The following is a 20,275-nucleotide window of genomic DNA, read 5'->3' as shown; positions in this document are numbered from 1 at the left end:
AAGTGACTTAGGCTCCAAAAACAGGTTGGGACCTGATCTCATGAAATCCATGGACATTAGGCACCTCACCTGCTTAGGTGCTTTTGAAAATCCCAGTAGATGCCTATCCACATCTGTAGGCTGCTAAATATCTTTGAACATCTGGCCCTTAGAAAGCTAAAGGTTCATTGAAAGTCAGTGGGCTCTTGTCACTTTTGAAAATCAGACTTATGCTCCTAAGTCATGTAGGCACTTTTGAAAACCGACCCCCTGACCTTTGTGGCTGGGGCCCATCTAGCATGCTAACCACCTGCTCCAGAGGCAGACAGTGAAAGTCTCTCCCCACACTCTAGCACAGAAGTCCATCTAAATATGCAATCGGGGGATCGTCCTGCCCAAACTCAGCCCTTCCTGGTGACTGGGAAGGTGACTCCATGTTACCACTGTAAAACCAAAGGCAAAGGGGTGAGTTTTCACTCCCCTTCTGACTGAAGGAGCTTCCTTCGGGAACCCCAGATGTGGGTGTGACGTTGTGCAGTCTATATGGTTTTATAAAAATATGGTAATAAGTGAATATAACGTAACTGGGATATGCTTCATGCAAAAGGTCTCTTGTAAGGTATCATTACAAAGCTCATAATCTATGAGTGTGATCATCCTATTTGTAGAAATGTACCACTCTTGTATCTAAAACTAGAAATATAAAACATAACTCTGAGGGCCTATTGTAATTATGTAAAGTGTGGGCCATTAAGGATGGTTTGGAATCTTGATGACTCCCATTGTCTGCAGATGGCTGTATTTACCTGTGAGTCTTCCTGTATATGTGTGTGCTGGCAAGTGAGTAATGAAGTCTTGCAGTGACATGTGATCATGTCACCTGAACTGGAACCCATCTTTAACCTGCTGCTTTTCCAGTGAGGAGGGGTGGAAACCCAGAGGGACAAAGGGTTCCCGCCTTATGCAAAAGATATATAAAGGGGTGGAAGAGAACAAGGGGAGAGAGGAGCCATCATGAAGAATCTCCTAGCTATCACCTGAGCTGCAACAAGAGCTGTACCAGGGGAAAGAATTGTGCCCAGGCCTGGAAGGGGTCCAGTCTGAGAAAAAACTTACTGAAGCATCTCTGAGGGTGAGATTATCTGTATTCAGTTTGATTAGGCATAGATTTGCGCATTTTATTTTATTTTACTTGGTGACTTACTTTGTTCTGTCTGTTACTACTTGGAACCACTTAAATCCTACTGTCTGTATTTAATAAAATCACTTTTTATTTAGTAATTTACTCAGAGTATGTATTAATACCTGGGGGAGCAAAAAGCTGTGCATCTCTCTATATCAGTGTTATAGAGAGCGAACAATTATATATGAGTTTGCCCTGCATAAGCTTTCTGCAGGGTAAAACGGATTTATTTGGGTTTAGACCCCATTGGGAGTTGGGCATCTGAGTGCTAAAGACAAGCACATTTCTGTGAGCTGTTTTCAGGTAAACTTGCAGCTTTGGGGCAAGTGATTCAGACCCTGGGTCCGTGTTGGAGCAGATGGGAAAGTCTGGCTCAGCAAGACAGGGTGCTGGAGTCCTGAGCTGGCAGGGAAAACAGGAGCAGAGGTAGTCTTTGCACATCAGATGGCAGCTCCCAAGGGGGTTTCTGTGATCCAACCCGTCACAGTGGGTGACAGATGTTTGGCCACAGACACCTACCAGTTAGAGGAAACAATATTTGAAAGGCCACTTCTTTTCCTTCAGCTCCAGGGAAACCACATGTTCTAGATGCAAGGTTGGAGTATAAAACTTTCTGTCAATGAAAACAGCAGTGGCTATGCCAGCCAAGCTTTCACCTAAGCCTTCAGTCCTTCCACTTCATTAATTAAAAAAAAAAAGAGAGAGAACTTTGACATCAAAATATACAGCCTGTATTTTTAGACAAACCATGTTTCCTGTAACCACCTCTGTTCAGTTCCTTCGCATTCATTTTCTCCATTCTGTCAGTGCGGATCAGGGCCAGCCAAAGGTTTAAGTTTTTTTGGAAAGACTTGTTTCCAAAAAAATAAAAAACTGGCTCATCTTCACATTTTCTTACCTTCACACTAGTCTGGGAAATATGTGGTCAGAGCTCGGATTTCATGAAAGCATCTGGCACTCATGACGCACGTTTTAAAAACAATATGTATTTTGCAATTTTTTAAGGTATTTGTGGACTTACCAGCTTTCTCCCTCCCCCGACTTTTTAGCATTAAATCATGTTGCGTATGAGGTTTTTGATGCAGATGTGTTGCTCCTACAAGTGTTAATTCAGTAGGTTGAATGTTCATTTGTCATCTAAACAGGTCAGAGATTTTTGTTTCGGTGGCTGATTAGGTCTTTTTTCAACCTACATAATGAAGGTTGCATCCCTCCAGCATTGACCTGGCTCAGGGTAAATCTTACAGACAGACAGTCGGATAGAGAGGCTGCATTGTAAATCAAGAGGTTGGAAGGCAAAAAATAAAATCCAATCAAAAGTGTTTTGTTGTTGAACTACAAAGGCAGGTTGGAAAACGGAAAAAGTAGCATGACTACATCCTCTGGGCTGAGCCAGCTTGGATCTCCCATAAAGTGATTTCTCTTTATTTTGTCTCCTGTCCAGTGCTGTAACGTCCAGTGGATTTTTTTCTCCCTCTCTCTGGTTTTATTGATTCCTCTCAGCTCACAATTAGCAAATAAATACATGAAGTCTGCATAATCATTTCCCCGCAAGGCACTTTCCTGGAAGTCAACCGTTCCCTCATCGGAGGAAAGACAAAAATAAGAGACATGTTGTGTCAACTTTTTGCAACATACAGCAAGGTTGCCCATTCCTCCCCCATTTTCTGCTTACAGCTGCCATGAGCTTCATTTGACTGACAGCTCTTCAAAGGAAACAAACATGTTAACAAGCCAAAGGAAGGTGCCTCCAAATTTCGTCTCTGTTTCATCAACACACAGCCACTCAAAATGCTCCATTACTCGAGTAATGAAAGCAGTTTTCCTTCCCTCCTTGTGGGTTGAAACTGAATCCACAACACTGACATTTTTATGAATGGAAATTCCGACTGCACCACGCATCACCAATCTGGCAACCCTACGGTAGTTCATGGCAGCAACAGAGACTAACTTTCTGTGCAGACCTCAGGGCCCAGAGCCGGTGTTTGTCTCCTGTTTGAAATGCACTCACTTCTGGTGAAAGTGGCACAGGGACTAGGTGAATGGATGGGTTTCTCCACCTGGAAATGTCTGTGTATCTATATCATGAACTGGTGCTTTAAATAAGTATAACAAAGCAAGTAGCATGTGCAGTGAATTATTTGGGTGAACAATAGCTGCTGAAAACTCTTATCGGGCAGTTGGTAACCAAAGGAGTTGGATATGGCTTTATAATGTACCTCTGGCTCCATTGCTCTGGGTGAGCTCTGAGTAGGAACAATGACCTAGGGTTTTCAGAAGTGATTTTAGACATTTGGGGGACCTACAATTTCAGTGCTCAACTTGAGACATATTAAATCAGCTGCCTGAGTGGATGGCTTGTAGCGGAGCATCTGGGCGAAGATGGCAGTGGAGTGGATCCCTGGGCACAAGACAGGGTGAGCGACTACAGTGTTCTGTTTGGGCCACCTGTCAAAAAGAAATGGACGTGGGCTGGGACAGAGGTAGCATCCACAGAAGTGGGCACGCAAACGATAAAAGGGGCTGGTGGTAACAGAAGGAGATGGTTGGAGTGACAAACATCAAACAGCCCAGTGCATCAAGTTCTGGAGAGCAGCCTGCCGCCTCCATAAGGAGGTTCCAATCCAGCCCAGAACCATTGGAGGGTGGATCAGAACCAACACCAGTACCCAGCACCCTACTGGCTAGGTCCAGACACTGTCTCACAAAGGGGCTGGAGCTAGTGCATAATGCAATGATCCGGTGTAGCTGAAGATGTTTCATAACCTGCACTGCATCCCACTCAGCACCTGAGCCAGACCAAAACCCTAGCTCTGATCAACCAGCTCTTCAGCATGGAAGAACTATGATCGATCCTGGACCTTCTGAATCATGGCAGGCGCAGTCTAGTATCCTGCAGGTATCAGAACACAGGTGTAAACTCAAGGGAGCTGGAAGAAAACCCTTGTCAATCACAGGGCCTAGTTTTAGGATCCTCTGAAAGAAGACCAGGACGAGACCTGTTCCAGCTATCTTCAGATCATGATGTAACGTTATCGTTGTGTAATGTTGGAGTAGTGCTATTAGGCACCGTTAAAGAGCCTCTGCGTTCCGCCCCGGACGTGACTGCATGTGGGTGAAAGGATACCACAATATACAAGTAGTAGTTTTCACTGTGCTTTTGGGTCCTTCAGTGTGAAAGATGCCATAGGGATGGGAGATAGCAGTGCAGCACACTGCTGAATGTCTTAACAGATGTCACCGTCATTCCACTTTCCCCTCCCTGTGTCCCATAAATGACAGTATCCAAAACCGAGCGAGAGATTTCCCAGGAACAGTCAGCTGACATTCCCATTTTCTTCCGGAGAGTGCCCGGATGGCACCTGTCCGTGTCTCCGCTTGGGCTATGAAATGTCAGTTGTGGTGCTGAAAGGATAGCACCATTTCTGCACTGAACTCTCTTAGACTAGGAACTGAACCTTTGGATCACGGATTCTGCACATAATGTAGGCCAAAAAGAACCATCTCATCTTTACACAGGCACACACCAGCACTGCATTGTACCTGTATGCTCAGGAAGTGGGAGATGGGCAGGAGTGGAACAGCCCTGTTTGGCCAATCAAAACATTGATCAGAAACATGCACTGGGCTTTGTTGCTATGAGACAAACTATCCATCATCTGCCAGATCCAGGTCTGAGTGTTTGGATCTGGGGATTTGGTTTGGCCCATCTCTATATTTCTGCCTCTCTACACCCCAGCCAGAGATTGGTGAACTGGCTCAGCTAAACCAAGAACCACCTCCTCATCCCAACATTTCCAAAAGGAACAGATAAGCATCCAAAATTCTTCTTACTTATGAACACCTGAACTTCATGGCTTTGGAGTTTGCAGCCCTTGAGCCCTATATCGCTACCTCATTGCTCTCCTTGTGCAGATCTCAATAGCACGTCCTTACAAGACCATTAGTGGTGGGCTGTAATTAGCAATAGGGGTCATTACTGAACAGTGCTAGGAGAGATGAGCCTGCACCAAACCCCAGATCCAAGCCCCCTTGGACTTTGTGTAGATTCAGATCTAAGGCCAAACATTGGCTCAAGCCAATCTCTTTACAGTGGACCAAGCCAGAACCTTTCCCTCAACTTTGGGGAAGTTGAGATCCAGGTGCCAGCACTGCTCCTCAGCACCATCCCTATGAAGGAGTCTCTGCCCCATCCCTGCCCAGGGCTAAGCAGCCTGCTTGGTTGATTTTTAATACAAATTTAATAGATGGTAACTGACCAACAGCATATGCTTCCCCTTGGCAGGAGAGAGTCTTATGCAATAAAACCAGGGACTTTGGGCTTCAGCTCCAGTCCACTTCTCTGAGATGACTCCCATCTGATTTTCCTTCCGCCTTCAGCATTTCCAGCTGGCTGGTGGTGTTGGCACCAGCAGCCAATCAGTGCTGCGGCCTCAGACGGCCTCTGCAGACAAGATGGACAAAACCAGAGCCCGGCCAGTGAAGTGCTAATAACACAGCAATCCCAGATTGCTCCTGGTCGTCGGGACCACCTTTTGATGCTCTTGGAAATCCAGGTCCCTGGGCAATCGGCAGACACCCAGCTCCTTTCCTCAGCATGACTTCCATCCGATGTTCAGACCTTGTTGATTTAAGCCCGGACTGATGTACATTGGGTGCAGAATGCTGCACTCTTGGCAAGCACATGAGTGAGCATCATAGGGGAGGAGCAGTTTGTTCTGCGAGACAGCACAATAGCTTCTCCTCAACTCCCTTTCCAGATCCCTCCCCCCCATAGTAAGAGACCTTTTCCTTTCCTGTCCCATAAAAAGGAAGGTAGTTACAACTCCCCTGGACCAGTTCCTCTTGGAGTTGCCACAGCCAGGCTGAGCTCAGATGCACTATCCCCTCCTGTAGTCCCCAGGTTATAAGCGGAGGGAGCTTAAACTTCTGCAGCTTGGTGGAGGCTTACATCCCATCCCATGCTGTGCACACCTTGGGCAGCCATTGTCACCAGTAGCGGGGTTGTGAAGTTTTAGATACAAGAGTGGTACATTTCTACAAATAGGATGATCACACTCATAGATTATGAGTGCGGTATGAGGAGACTTGTGTGGAGTCAGCTGGTAACATCCATTCATGTTTTGGGCAGTGGGGTTAGTGTTCTGCTCTGGAAGGGCCAGATCCACTTATTCAGTTTCTAATTCAGTTGAATGGCACCTGAGACGCTGCCTCAGATCGAATGCAACAGGCCAGGGCCACCGAGAAGGGAAGCTGAAACCCTGGGGTCAGCCTGGGATTTAGGGCTTGTTCTCCTCCATTCCAGGTACGGTACTTCTCTCCCATGCAGAAAGTGATGTGAACAGAAGAACAATGTCTTGTTTGCTCAGTGGTGCCAGGATGCAGCTTGAAAGGGGAGACACTTATTAGATCGTGCTGCCCAGCTGCCTGGGCTCAGTGCAAGATGGGCCCATGCAAGAATGGGTCAAACCACTTCCCCTGCCTACCGCCGAATCTGAGCAGTCGCGAAGGCTGGGATCCAGCTCTGAACACGCAGCTATTTCCAAAAGCACGTTGTCCAAACAGCTGGAACAAACTGGCTGGGAGGGAGGGAGGGAGGATGAGGATGTTGTACTGTTAATACTGGCTGAAGTCCTGCGTTAATAATGGGGAGGCCGTCCTAGTCTAAACTGTCTTCCAGCCACCTGGTCTCTGCGCAGCTGGTCAATATAACCCCAGGTGTGTCCTCTCTCCTGCGAAGAGAGATCTCTGTGGGAGATATCCTAGATCCTGTTTCCTTCAGAAAGGGAATAGGCTCAGTTCACAGGAGATGCTGGACAGTTAACTCAGCTGCTAAACGCATCCTGTAATAGCCTCCCAATGGGGAAATCAAAGTCTTGGGAAGAAAGTGCTGCTTGCAAGTGCTGTTACCAGAACCTGCCTCAGCCTGGGCTGTGACTCTGTCCCGTAAAACAGGCCAGTTGTGCAAGGATATTGGGCAGTTGTCCCAGCTGTTACCCAAGCTGCCCTCTGCTGGCCCACTCTGATTTCCTTGGGCCAGCCCAGCTTCTGTTGCAGCTAATCCCCCGAAAGGTATGGTCACATCACTCCCTTGCATCCCTCCACAGCGCTGTGGCCACATCTCTGTCCTGAGTGGCAGCACCCTCCACCCCCTCCATCATGCCATGACCAGGTCTCCTCCAGCTCCGTCAGCATCTTTACATTCCTGACCAGCTGCACTCCTTTGCTATTCCAGTGCAGAGCCTCTTCTAACCAGAGACTATCCATGGTGTCCGTGTGCCTCTTGGTTGGGCGACATGGCTAGATGTACACACATGGAGGTCCCATTCTCACGTGACTTGTGATGCAGTTCAGGTTTAGGTCTGGAAAGACATTGACGTCTTAGGACACTGAGCCACTAGTACAGATAATGCAGAGTTGCAGGCTGCTATCAAACGTTTACGTTCTCCTGAGGTAATCTCACTCATCTGCAAGGCAAAGGCAAAATATTCCTCAAAAACCTAAACAAGTGATGAATGACAGTCAAGATAACCGCCAAGCCCAAATTCTCCAGCCACAGAAATCCCACTGCTCACTCACTCACGGCCATGTAACAGGCCTTCCATTTTCAACGGCCATTCTCACGCCCAACCCAGCAGCCCTGGCTGCAAAGTCATGGTGTTGAGGCGCATTCTGACATCTGAGCTTGTCCTGTGAGCATCCAGCCTGCTGTATGTTCCATACATGCTGGTGATTTTTGCACAATAGGCCCACATACCACTTCAGAGCAGCTCTGGTATCAGACTCAATAGTAGATTTGATGTAGATTCACGTAGCGCATCATCCAACATGATGAACTCCCCATGCCCCAGGAGTGGCCTGTACAGGGGACAGCATCTTAAAAACAGTGACAATGTCACAATCTAGGGGAGATATTTAGGCACCTAACTCCCATGGATTTCAATGGGAGTTAGGCACCTAGGTACCTTTGCCACTCCCATTTTATGGCCATTCCTTTACGTACATGCCTAACTCGCACTGCCAAGTATTGGTTTTGGGTGTGAGAGATCACCTTACCGCCTAGTGGCAGGTGTACAAGGTGGATAAGCACATTAGTGCCACCTCGAGGCGCTCTAGCTGCTCAAATAGTAGAGGATTCTAGACCTAGCTGTGCTGCAGGTGTGTGAGAGAATTGTGTTTGTTCTCTGCTGCGTGTTCCCAGTCCTCCAGCACCCGGGGAGAAGGCAATGGGCCCTAGGAGCAGGTTAACAAGCAGCAGTTTTGCTGAGTAAATGTGGAGAATATCTTGCAATAAAATTCATTGCACAGTCCTGGCCAGCTTTGTCCAAGGAAAATAAGGGTTCTGGATGGTTTATTCCCCCCCCTCCCCTTTCTCTCCCTGTTGCTTTAAGCGGAAGGGGTGCATTTTGTCACCATGGTTACCTTCATGACTTCAGTCAAACATCAACCCAATTTACTTTTTATTTTATTTATTGTTTCAAAGTTCATAATGAGCGTCAAATCCCTCGGTGAGGCAAACATGGCAACGGTTACCATCATAGCCGAGTTTGGAACATGGAGCCCGGAGTGCAAAGTTCAGGATGCCCAGAAACATCGGAGAGAAAAGGTGGATGGGTCTCTCTCGCCACGAGAACCACAAATAACTCTGAACTTCGTCCGTGTGCATCTTCAGCACCCCTGGCCCTTGTCCGTGCCCCTCACCCCACCCCCCGGGTGGAACAGCAGTGCTTTGAATAATGGAGAAGGGCATGTATGGAGGAAATCACAGCACAGAACTCCACCCTGAGCTATCTGAGGGCAGGATGGTCCAAAGGAGAGCACATCCCAGGCCCATACAGGCTTCTACCTTGGAGGCCAGGGCTTCACCAAATGCCAACAGGGGCCTGCAAATAATTCTACCAGAAATAATAACGGCCAGGTGCTGAGCTAGCGTAAATCAAGCGTAGCTCCACTGAAGCCGTTTGAACTGTGTGGATTTACATCAGCTAAGGAGCCAACTCTCCATGGTCCTAGACTGTTACACTTGCTCCTACTTGTGCTCCCCTTAGTAAACAAACAAATGGCTTATTGGGAGAGATCAGCACCCATGGAAACCAAGCAGCGAAGTGGTCACAGAGCCATCAGGCAGAGAGGGCTCTGGCTTGTTCCATTGTTAGTCTCCATGGGCCACACCTATTAAGGTACCTCCATAGCTACGACAGCAAACTGAAGGCACTGAGGGGCTGAATGGAAGTCCTGTGCCCTGGGTGTACCTGTGGTGTATCTGAGTGTTATACACAGTGCCCAGCACTTGGGCATTAGTTGGAACCAGGGCTCCCATGGGGCAGCATTCAGAAGCCGCCGCATTTCTAGCTTTCTTCCTTCCACTTAGAGAGGAGTGATGAAGGCCTGTCAGATCAGCCAGTCCATGACTCTACAGGGCAGGAGCATTCCCTGCAGCCCCATTTCTAGTCACAGGCACTGGGGCTTCCATCCCTTCTCTTGGGAGACTCTTTCAAGGCCGACACCCCATCCCAGGAACCATTTCCTGATACCCAGGCCAAGCACTCCCTGACTCTGTGGGACACCCCCTGCTAGGATGCTGGAGGTTCTGCACCTGGGTTGCTGATGTCTGCCTCCTCCTTGACCTGCTGGTGGGGGTCTCCCTGTGGCCCCTCTCCCTGCCATGAGTCAAATGACCACCTTGAACCAGGCCCCTTTAATTGCCACTCTCAGATAGAAGTGAGTCTATCCCATCTGGCTGAAACCTCCACTGACCCCCAAAGCTCAGACCTTTCTGCCAGGTCCCATCACCCTTTGTACCACTGCCCCAGACATTCACACCTACCAGTAATGGATTATGGAGGAGAACAGTCTGGGGCAGAAGGACCCAGGGGGTAGTGTTAAGGCACTAGTGCATGCTCTGTGGTGTACAGTAGCTGCGGTGATGGTAAGTGGGTGCCTGAGCAGAGAAGAGGGGATACATTTTTCCCTTCCTTGCTTTTACAGTTCAGTCTCAAACACGCTGTGTGTGCAGCAACCCCCACTGCTCCACAAGAAGTACTTTGGGGGAGGGGTTAATTCTAGTGTCTCAGATGTTTGTGCTCAGAAAGTCTCCTGAACTGATGGCCCTGGTGCCTGATGCCCTGTATTTAGCCTCAGAATACGTACCTCATGAGCAGCAGGGCAAAACTTCTCTCCAAGCATCTCACTAACAAGCCTCATCCCTGACATGCTAGGACCATGCCTAGGGCGTATGACCGGAGTGCATTCTTTATGGCCCAGGCAATGGTTGGCATCATTGCTTAGAGATGGCTTGCACAGCAGTTAATTAGCAGTGACTCTTGTGGTGGCTTTTGCAACATGGACTTTGTTTCAGGGGGATTTAGCTTCATTCAATAGCTCATTTCACATGTGGTCACCACAAAGCTATTTGACCTTTGGCTGCTCCTTCCAGAGGCTGGTCACCAGAGGTGAAGGGTCTTTGTCCCAGGTGCTTTATTAGCTGGAGTTAAAAACAAGCCTCAACTTGCTTCCTTTTCTTGTCTTTTTCCAGCTGTGCAGATCCACATCCTGAAGGCCGACAAAGCTGGCGACTGGTGGAAGTTCACCGTCAACATCATCTCTGTGTACAAACAAGGGACCAACCGGATACGGCGTGGAGACCAGATCCTGTGGATCCGCTCCAAGGACATAGCATGCAAGTGCCCGAAAATCAAGCCCATGAAGAAGTACTTGCTGCTGGGCAATGACGAAGACTCGCCAGACCAGAACGGGATCGTAGCGGACAAGAGCAGCTTGGTGATACAGTGGAGGGACACATGGGCTCGGAGGCTCAGGAAGTTCCAGCAACGGGAGAAGAAGGGGAAGTGTAAGAAAGCCTAAAGGAAGAGGTGGCAGCGGAGCGCGAGAGAAAGAGAGACTGTGCATGCTGCTTTGTGTAGAACCTGGAGCAGATAGGGATTGGGATTAGGGATTTTGTGAAGGAACTCACTTTGCAGTTTGTGTGTGTCGGGGGGGCGGGCGGGTGGGATGTAGGGGAATCACTTTTGTGGGACTGCCAAGTTTGCACCTCATAGTACAGAAAAAAAAATTACACACACACACAAAAACCTTTGCGCCATGAGGCTGGATTGGGGCCTGCGCTGCCTCGATCGCCACAGCACCCAGGCTTGTTCAGTTACCAGTTCCCGTGGTCCCATCACTTATTTCGCCCCTTTGTGTCGAAGAGATCAGACGCCAAACTGCCTTAAAACTGCTAACGCCTGCTAGTTCCAAAGCCAAGAAACTAACCAACGGCAATGCTGGAAATTAACTTCCCTACCCTGGAATCACATTTTCTCATCTTAGGTTGAACGAGACAATTATAGTAGGGGAACTAATTAGAAATTGATCACTGAGGACATATTTGAGGATCAATTAACACTGGTTACTTGAATGGTCTTCAGTAAAATATAGTTCTAATAATCAATTGCCTGCTGTACAGTATCTAAGAGACAGGGCTAGATTTTCAAAGTTGGGCGTGTGTGATGGTGCTTGTTTATTAGTACCTGCTTGCACCCACACAACAGTGTGCCTCTTACACTGTGTGTGGAGCAGCCACTAGAAGAAGACACAATAGTCGGTGTGTTACACATGCACCTAACTTTGAAAGCATGGTCCAGCTATTCCTGTCGGATTCAAATCCAGATTTTCAAAGGAGAGCTGCATGCTGTTTAGATGCCAGCTGGTTAGCACAAGATATGCACTGAACCACGTCGCGGTACACATGGATCCACCTCCTAGCTGACAATCCTCAGTCTAGTGTTTAATAATTCAGGTCCCATTTGCCAATGGCCAATCATCGCTGTGTTATATCCAGAGAGCGGAGGAGACAGGAGGATAAGATTTGCAGAAGCACCTAAGGGAGGTTGGTGCCCAGGCTTTGCTTGGAGGCTTCTTTCCAAACTCTTTGCTGGCAGTAGCTTCACTTCCGTACCCAACTAGCCCTTCACAATCCACTGCCTTCCCCAACCCTCCCGCCCCCATCCCGGCCTTTAAATGTTACTCAGAAGATGAAGACCCCATTGAGCAAACTGCTGGGAAGCTCACACAGTCACATTACTTCCTGCCCCCGAGAGTCCTCACGAGTCCCTGAGACAGCTGGCCACCTGTCTTCTCATTTCTCATGCAAGTGGCAACGAGAGGTGGAGATTTTTGTTCAGCATCAGGTTGAAGGTGTGGCTTTGGGGGATTTGTGCTACAGCAGCAAGTAATAATGCAACGCTTCAAACACAGATTCACACCTGTGCATAAAGGCCTGTGTACTACTTCAGCCCCAGTTGATGTAAACGATGCATAGCCCTGCACCGGGAGAAACACCAGCCAAAGTGACTAGATGCAAAAGGCTCTACACATTTAGCCACTGTAGAAACAAATCTTTCCCAAAACAGAACAATAATCTGCCAGTATAAATGAGAGAACCTCTGTAGTCCATAGAGGTCAATTCTTCTAGACAGAGGCTATATTCAGCTCTCTCTTGGCTTCCATATGCATTGCTGATATTTAGCGCCTCACCATTATAACACTGCTATGGTGGAGCGGTTGGGGCAGATCAGCTCAGACTCGCGTTTGAGGGGCTTAACTCCTCCATGGAGCCTGTGGCACTTCTGCTTTGTTAAAGCCACGGTGCAGATTTTTCTTAGCTTCCACATTAGGCTCATAAGGGTCGAAGGAGGTTTGCACTGACACACAACTTGTACAAGCAACTGCTTGTAAAACAACAACAAAAAACGGGCGCAACTTGGGTGCACAATTCAGACTCAATCTCTACGATGCCCATGGTACAAAAATCAAAACCTCCCTGATACTTTTCCTGTTAGGAAACTTGGAAACATCCATTTTATGACATTTTCCAGCAGTTTTGCCTTGTTTTATAGCAATTGACAATATTTATATAATGACATAAACTACCCTAAAGCAAGGCAGCGATGTAAATAGGTATAAAATGGAGAGGTGCCCAGTGAAACGCAGAGCGGGCTTGGGGAGTTGAAATTCATGGCTGGGATGGGGAAACCCGCTCCTCTGAGCTTGTCTGACCCGTGGTGTGAATTACAAGGCTCAACTAAAGCAAATTTAGTCGTTAGGAGAGAAAATATACAGAACGCTCCGCGGCAGTGAGTGTTCGGCAAAACCAAGTATTTGTCCCGCATCCCCTTTTACTGACCACCAGCCAGAAAGAAGAAGGGCATCTGGTGTTAAAGGCAAACGATTTTGAAGTCAATAGGACTAGTGCTCCTAAGTCACTTGCATGCTTTTGGTGCCTAAATATGTACTTGAGAGCATAAAATTTTGGCCAAACTGATTAAATTGGACGGGGCCAAAGTACAGTCCTTGAGAGCCTGCATTGGCTAGGAGATCTGTCTGTGCTTCATGGCACCCAGCTGTTCTGTATGCCCTCGTGGTGCGGGATATTCCTAGGTACAGCACACCAGTTGAGTCCCATCACCCTGCAGCTGCCAGCCACTACATGCGGTAAGCCTATAAAGGAACGTTTGCAAAAAACCCCAAACCCCTGCTATTCTAGGCAAGCTCTAGGCAGGCTGTTGTGTAACGCTTTGAGGATGCTCTGTTGATAATCCCAAAGCTCATTCAACCAGCTAATGAGGTTTTCTTAACTGAGATTTCCAAGGTAACCTGTGGCTGGAGTGAGAAGGGAGTCTCAGTGGTAGGTGGGTCCCCTTTGGTGCCTTTTACAACCCCAGTTCCCAAGTTTGCGTTTAGTATGACATCAAAACACAGGTACCCGTCCCAGTCCCTGGGGTTTGGCTGGCATGCGGCACATTCCTCCTGCACTCACGTTTCCCAAATGCACATTGAACTGCTGCAAGGTCCCTCGGGGCAGCAGCTTTGCGTTCCAAGCGGACTTGCTGCATTCCCCACGATGGCTAGCTGTATAATGACAGACACGTCCACTTTGGGTTTGTGGAGCTAGCATTATTAACCTGGAGCCCGGCACCTAGGATAGCATTCAAAACAAAAAAATTAATCCCCCAACCCTTGGGCTATTGCTTTTAACATTTTTGGAAGAACATGCAGAAAATGTTCATGCCTCCAACAAAGGATATTTATAGGCTGAAACGCTGCAAAGGGCCATGGGTACTCCAGACAGTAAAAAGAAAACAAATAAAAAGAAAGCCAAGAAGTTTGTTTGTATAGTTAGTATGAGATGTAAAACAAACTAGCGCTCAAATTTTGTTAACCAGAAGTGTAATATTGTAGATTTTTTAAACAACCCCCCTCCCCTGCCGTGCAAGCCTAGTAAGAAATACTGTCTTTTTGTTTTTTGTTTTTTTACTTTTGCGCCTACCAACAAGTCTGAGGGCCTTGTTTGGCTCCGCCCACACCTAACAAGTATCCCTCTTTAGCTGTGCGAAATACGTTCATACAGAATATACTGAGCATGTATAACATACACAATCTCCATTACTACTAGGTAAAGCGAAGCAAAACAGTCCACCTTTCAGGAGGTGTCTTATGAAGTAAGTATTTCCTAGAGGTTGCTGGCTTCTCTTTAAGGACAAACCCCCTGGACTTTAGTAGTGCCTGGATTATTCTCTTTGAGTAACAACTTCCATAGGGGTGGCTGCTCCTCAGAAGAATCCTACAGCTCTTCATTTGGAGGTAGCCAATAAGGCAACCCCATATCACAGCCAGCAAGGAATTTATACCCACCACCTAAAATCAAGCAGATCGGTGGCTGATTAGTTCAGACCTGCTAGTCCAGTGGCTGATATGAATTAAATGTCACGCTGTACTGCTCCCCCCGGAAACCGAGCGCCTTGTCAGAACGTTCCACTGAAATGAAAAAAACCCTCATCTGAGTCTTACAGGGGAAAGAATGAAAATCGTCATCCGGGACAAGAGAAAAACCCGGGGGCCCAGGGAGAGGGCAAAGGGCTTTCAGAGAGTTCTGTACCAGCAGTTATCATTAAGGGTCACACACAGCAGTGGAACATTATGCTAACTTGAATAACACAAAAATAAGTAAAATATCTCCCGAGGTCCTCTGAGGAAGTGTAACGTGGAATTTGTAACAAGGTAAAAGGGCTGCAGTGCCAACCAAGCGATTCTGGAAAGCAGCTGAAATGCCAAAACAATCATCACTCCACAGTAGCATTAAACAAAAGTTGGTTTGTTTGTTTCATTCTGTGTCCCTTCCCTGCCCCTGCACACATCCACCCGCCTTTTCTCCTGTTACACAGACCTGGCAGAAAAACCTGTGTTTTTTGTTTATCTCTGTTAATATCTTGAATTGTAAATGTTGTTTAGTTATGACCATTACATACTGTTTTGGGCAATGTTTCTTTACAATGCATACTAATATATTATGGTTATTATATATGAATATATTTAATGACGTGAAAAAGTTGTGGATTTTCTTATTTTTTTTTTCCAAGTTGTCTTTTTGTTTTGTTTTGTTAGATGGCTGTAACTGAACCAGACGGAGCTTGTAACTGTTCAGCACCCACTTGGTAGAACTAAAGTCAGAAACCAGTTGAATAAACTCTTGTAAACTGTACTCGTCCTAGGCCAGTCTCTTTAGTTACGTGGCGATGAAAGAGGGGCCCTCACGCTGTGGGATACAGGCCCCATCAGCTCTTAGCAGAGTTGGGATCAGCCTGGTGGACCGGGACTTGCCTTTGGGCGTTCCCTAACACGCTGTGCAATCAACACTTTTGGGATGGGTGCCGAGAGAGGAGCGAAAAGCCTAACAGTAAAATAGCAGCCTGGCTCCAGTCCATGCCGGCAGCAAACAGCAGTATTTGGGGATTTAATGCTGGTGAAAGTTGCCAGGTTTCCGGCCCTTGGTACAAACACAAGCAGCAGCACAGCTAACCTCCCTCCACTGCCCCAGTACCATGCCTCAGCCCAGCCAGGCCAGTGACTCCCAAGGGCGCTGCGTTAAATGGCCTCTCCCTGAGGATGCCAGCAGTGGTATGAATTATTGTCGAAGGTGGTGGTTTCCGTGACGCAGACGCCTGCCCAGCAGGAACCCGCCTATCCAATGTAGCACATAGAGGCCACTGAGTATCCCATGGGATGGGACTGACTGATGGGTTTGAATGGGCGACTTAGGTTCTTGTGTCCCATTAGCAAGTCCCTGAACCACCCTGCACGACTCCGCTCTGCTCCCAGGCATTCCCAGCCACATCCAGTTCCGTGCACGTGGGAACCGATGGATGATTAAAGAAATCCCTTCCCATGGTGGGGGCAGGGCTAGGATGCCTTAGGACTTTCCCTGCTGACACAGCCTGCGCAGCAAGCACCCTGAGAAAGCCAAGCAAAGCTCAGAACCGTGGCCAGGGCCAACCCTGACATGAATAATGATTTACTCCCTTGTCTTATTTCCCCTCCACTCATTCCTCCCATCCTTGCACCTCCTCCCCCTCCATGTTCTCCAGCCGTTCTGCTGGCCCCACCGAGTTTCAAGTTAGGTCTCTGAGGTGGTGGGGTTTTGAACATGCTGGTAAGATCCAAGGCAGACTCATCAGAAGACATGGAGAAATGTAGCCTGAGGAAAAGGTGTAAGAACAGCAAAGGAACATGCATCCTTCAGGAATCCGGCCCAGGCTCGTTTTGAGAGCGACTTGTGTTGAAAACTACAAATCCCCCTAGCAGTTGCAATAAAGCTCTCAAGATGTCAGCGGTTACTGATGCTGCACGACCATGAGCGTGGCTAGATTTCATACCAGGCAGCCTTCTTCAGGAAGAAATGAGCCAAGAATTAAAACATTACATGACAAGTTAAGCAGAGCAAAGGGTGGTATTTGGAGGGGAGACTTCCAGACAGCCAAATGCTGGGAGAGGGAATAGTGCAGGCAAAGATCCTGTGAATTGCACAGAGGTCACACTGAGTGACCCAAACCGTCTCTTCTAGCTCTTAATGTCTATGATAATTTATTAGTTCAAAAATATCTTGGAGATCAGCAATCTCAGATCTTTATGGCAGAGACACATGGGTCAAACACACTGCCACCTCCTCTTTGGAAATCTTGCTTGAAGCTTAAAAAACATGAAAATAGATTTACCAGGTTTTTGTCTGTGAAGGAGAAATGGCAGCAGCTCTGAGAACTGGGGGAAAATGAGCCTATTCCCAGATGAATGATGGTGTACATGTGGCCTTAGCACCTGTCTTGGCCTTTCGTCCCTCGCTCTCAGCACAAATCAGCGTAGCGTTCTCACTTCTCCTCAGTAGCGTTCTCACTTCTCCTCACAGCCCAAAGTATAAAGAAGTCCCTTCAAAAGGCTCTGGGGTAACCCTGGCTGGCGATTGGCTCTGGGATGTGAATTCTGGGGTAACCTTGGCTGGCGATTGGCACTGGGATGTGAATTCTGGCCTGACATGCTCAGTGCCTAATGAAATTACCCTTCCTGGAGTGGAGCGCTGTATAAATAAACAATAAGAAAGGTAATTTAACAAGGTGTAACAGCTTTTAAGGGCTCATTTATTCTGAGTGTAGGAACTAGACTCCAACAGAAATAAGTGCTGTTCACAGCAGATTTACTGTACAGCAGAACATCAGAGAGTTTGCACTTTGCATTTTGGCCCACTCTGGTATTTTATCCTCTTAATGAAGAGAAATTAAAATTGGAAACAGTGAAGAGAGAGAAAAGCATTTGAGACTCCAGAGCACATGTTAATTCAACAGAAAATCAAAACACCAGGAAATGCTCAAAGCAGGGGAGCCGTCCACTGGCAAAGCAATGTAAATGCTTCCCATAGAAATCTAGCCAGTACCAGTAATGGGTTCCAGGCCGTTAATGGGTTCACATCATCATCTGAAATCTCTCTTCAGATCCTTATGCACACACAGCGAGTGCAAGCTGCGACTCCAGTGTGGAAGTACAAGCAATGCAGGATCAGGTGCTGGCAGAAGAAAGGGAATTCTGTCTACTTTGCAATTGGACTCTGCGAGAGCAGTTCCAGTGGTCCACACTAGCAAGTCACATCATCCCACCTCCACTGGTGACTGAGTGGCAGATGGACAAATCAGACGAATCCTCTCCCAGCATAAGAGTGTGTGGTGCCAGCACACCCAGGAGCCATGAGAGTGACTCCTCTAGGGTTAGCAGATCAACCAAAACGATTAACATACAACATCGCTGATGCACCCTACCAATAACTGCACAGGTGTATGGTATGTCAGAGCTACCTGCACCCAAAGCTAGCTACAGGTAATGGAAATTCCCTTTTCAGCAGCGAGAGACTCCAGCAGTCTGTACTCGTAGGCTCTTAACAGCAGCACCAATGAGTCAAATAGGGAAGGGAAAACAAACCTATCAACTTGTCTGCTGGGTTAATAAACCACAGCTCTGAGAACGCACTGGCAGAAAGCTGCATCAGTGGAGGCATGGACACCTACCCAGAACACTTAGTTATGGAGTGAATGGGCCTCCAAGGGACCTGCCTATAACCTCTTCGATTGTAGTCACCCATCTCGCCATCCTGTCCTGCTGGACTCCTTGTGTAATAGAGAACCAGGGTGGGTGAGGGAGTATCGTTTATTGGACCAACTTCTGGTGGTGAGGGAGAGATAGACAAGCTTTCCAACCATGCAGAGCTCTTGGCCTAAAGAAGAGCGGTGTGTGGCTCGAAAGCTTGTCTCTCTAATATCCTGGGACTGACGTAGCTACAGCTACACTGCTTGTCTAACAGACTTTTCTGAGAGGGGGCAAAGGAGCTCTTCTTGGAGGATGCTTCCATCCAGAAATCCAGGCCTTGGGAGATGCTCGACCTTCTTATGAAGAAGCATTTAGTTGAGCTGAATGTTTTCATCCCTTCAAAGTAAATATTAAGGGCTTGACCACACTGAGTGAGCACAGGGCACTTTGCTTATCACATTTCAGGCTGGCACAGAAGGAAAGAACTCTCTACCTCTGCAAACCTGGTGAGATCCCTGGGGATGAGCACTTGGGGACTGAGGCTTTATTGGCCAGGATGCATGTGGAACAGCTGACCGTCTGCCAGATGTCGAATTTCCCAGCTACGAGAGCCCAGGGATTCATTTCCCTTTCAGGGTGGGTAAGGCTTGAGCAGGGCTACACACCATATTAATTCATGCCAGGATGCCTCAACCCCAGGGTGGGCTCTTTTACTCTCAGATTTTTAAAGGCCAGAAGCGTCCATCGGGTTAACCTAATCTGGCCTCCTGCATAGCAGGCCTAAAATCACCACCTAATAATTTCTGCATCAAGCCCATAATTTCCAGGTGAGCTAGACCACCCCTTTTAGAAAGCTATCCAGCCTTGATTTAAAAACTTCAGGTGATGGAGAATCCACCACATCTCTAGGTAAGTTGTTCCAATGGTTACTTACCCTGGCTATTAAAAAGACCCTTATTTCTAGTTGGAGTGTATTTAAAACCAAATTAATAAGCATATTGAACTGCACTGGTTTCCCCATTGCTGCTAGGGGACATTCAAGGCATTGATTTACAACTCTAAGGTCCTAGCTATAGTTTGAGTCCTGGCTTTGTTAGAGGTGACCTCTCTGTCTATGCACCACTAAGCTAAGCTGCTTTGGCTCATCCTCCCCTAAAATGCATTCCTGGGAGATTGGAGCCAGAGGGTTCCCAGCTGTGAGATAAGCTCCCATCAGTCACCAGGCCCACTGCAGTTGGGGAGTCTCAACACGAACACACAATGAAAGGCATCTCTCTCTGATCAAGCATGAGTCTGATTATATGGACCTTTGCTGGGGATGGTGGTGGTTGGCTTCTGATGGGCTGGAATGGCTCTGGTACAGGGTGTCCTTGGTGTCTACTCTAGGCAATTTAAACCTGTTGCTTGATTTTAATTTGTGTCACGTGCCCAGATGCCACGGCAACCAGCTCATAAAATTCATTAAATAGAATAAACCGAAAATGCACTGAACTCAGACTGATCACACTTCGCACTCTTCAATTCCACTAGCTTGTAGACAATGGAACCAGTCTGTTTATTTTAGCCTTCCCTTCCGAAGAGCAGTAAAACAGAAAAGGTTTCCACATACACCATGAAAGCCCTGCCAAATCCACTTCTCTCTTTTTTAATAAAACTCCTCACCCACATGCCATGTTTAATGTTATTTAAAGGGCAAATCTAAGGACCTCT

The 20,275-nt window shown here is 47.5% G+C and overlaps 1 protein-coding gene across 3 annotated transcripts in view; it reads left to right on the top strand.

Annotated features, from left to right (window-relative positions):
• NTN1 (netrin 1) overlaps nt 1-15,701 on the top strand; it is a 212,988-nt gene extending 197,287 nt beyond the window's left edge. For all 3 annotated transcript variants that reach the window (XM_054048407.1, XM_054048406.1, XM_054048405.1), the window contains one exon: nt 10,698-15,701. In XM_054048407.1, coding sequence (XP_053904382.1) covers nt 10,698-11,026 — 329 coding nt within the window. In that variant the 3' untranslated portion in view covers nt 11,027-15,701. The remainder of the gene's footprint in view (nt 1-10,697) is intronic.
• The last annotated feature ends 4,574 nt before the right edge of the window (nt 15,702-20,275 follow it).

This window comes from Malaclemys terrapin, chromosome 13 (genome assembly GCF_027887155.1).
Source record: "Malaclemys terrapin pileata isolate rMalTer1 chromosome 13, rMalTer1.hap1, whole genome shotgun sequence".
Lineage (NCBI taxonomy): Eukaryota > Metazoa > Chordata > Testudines > Emydidae > Malaclemys > Malaclemys terrapin.
This window is presented reverse-complemented; position numbering and strand designations above follow the sequence as displayed.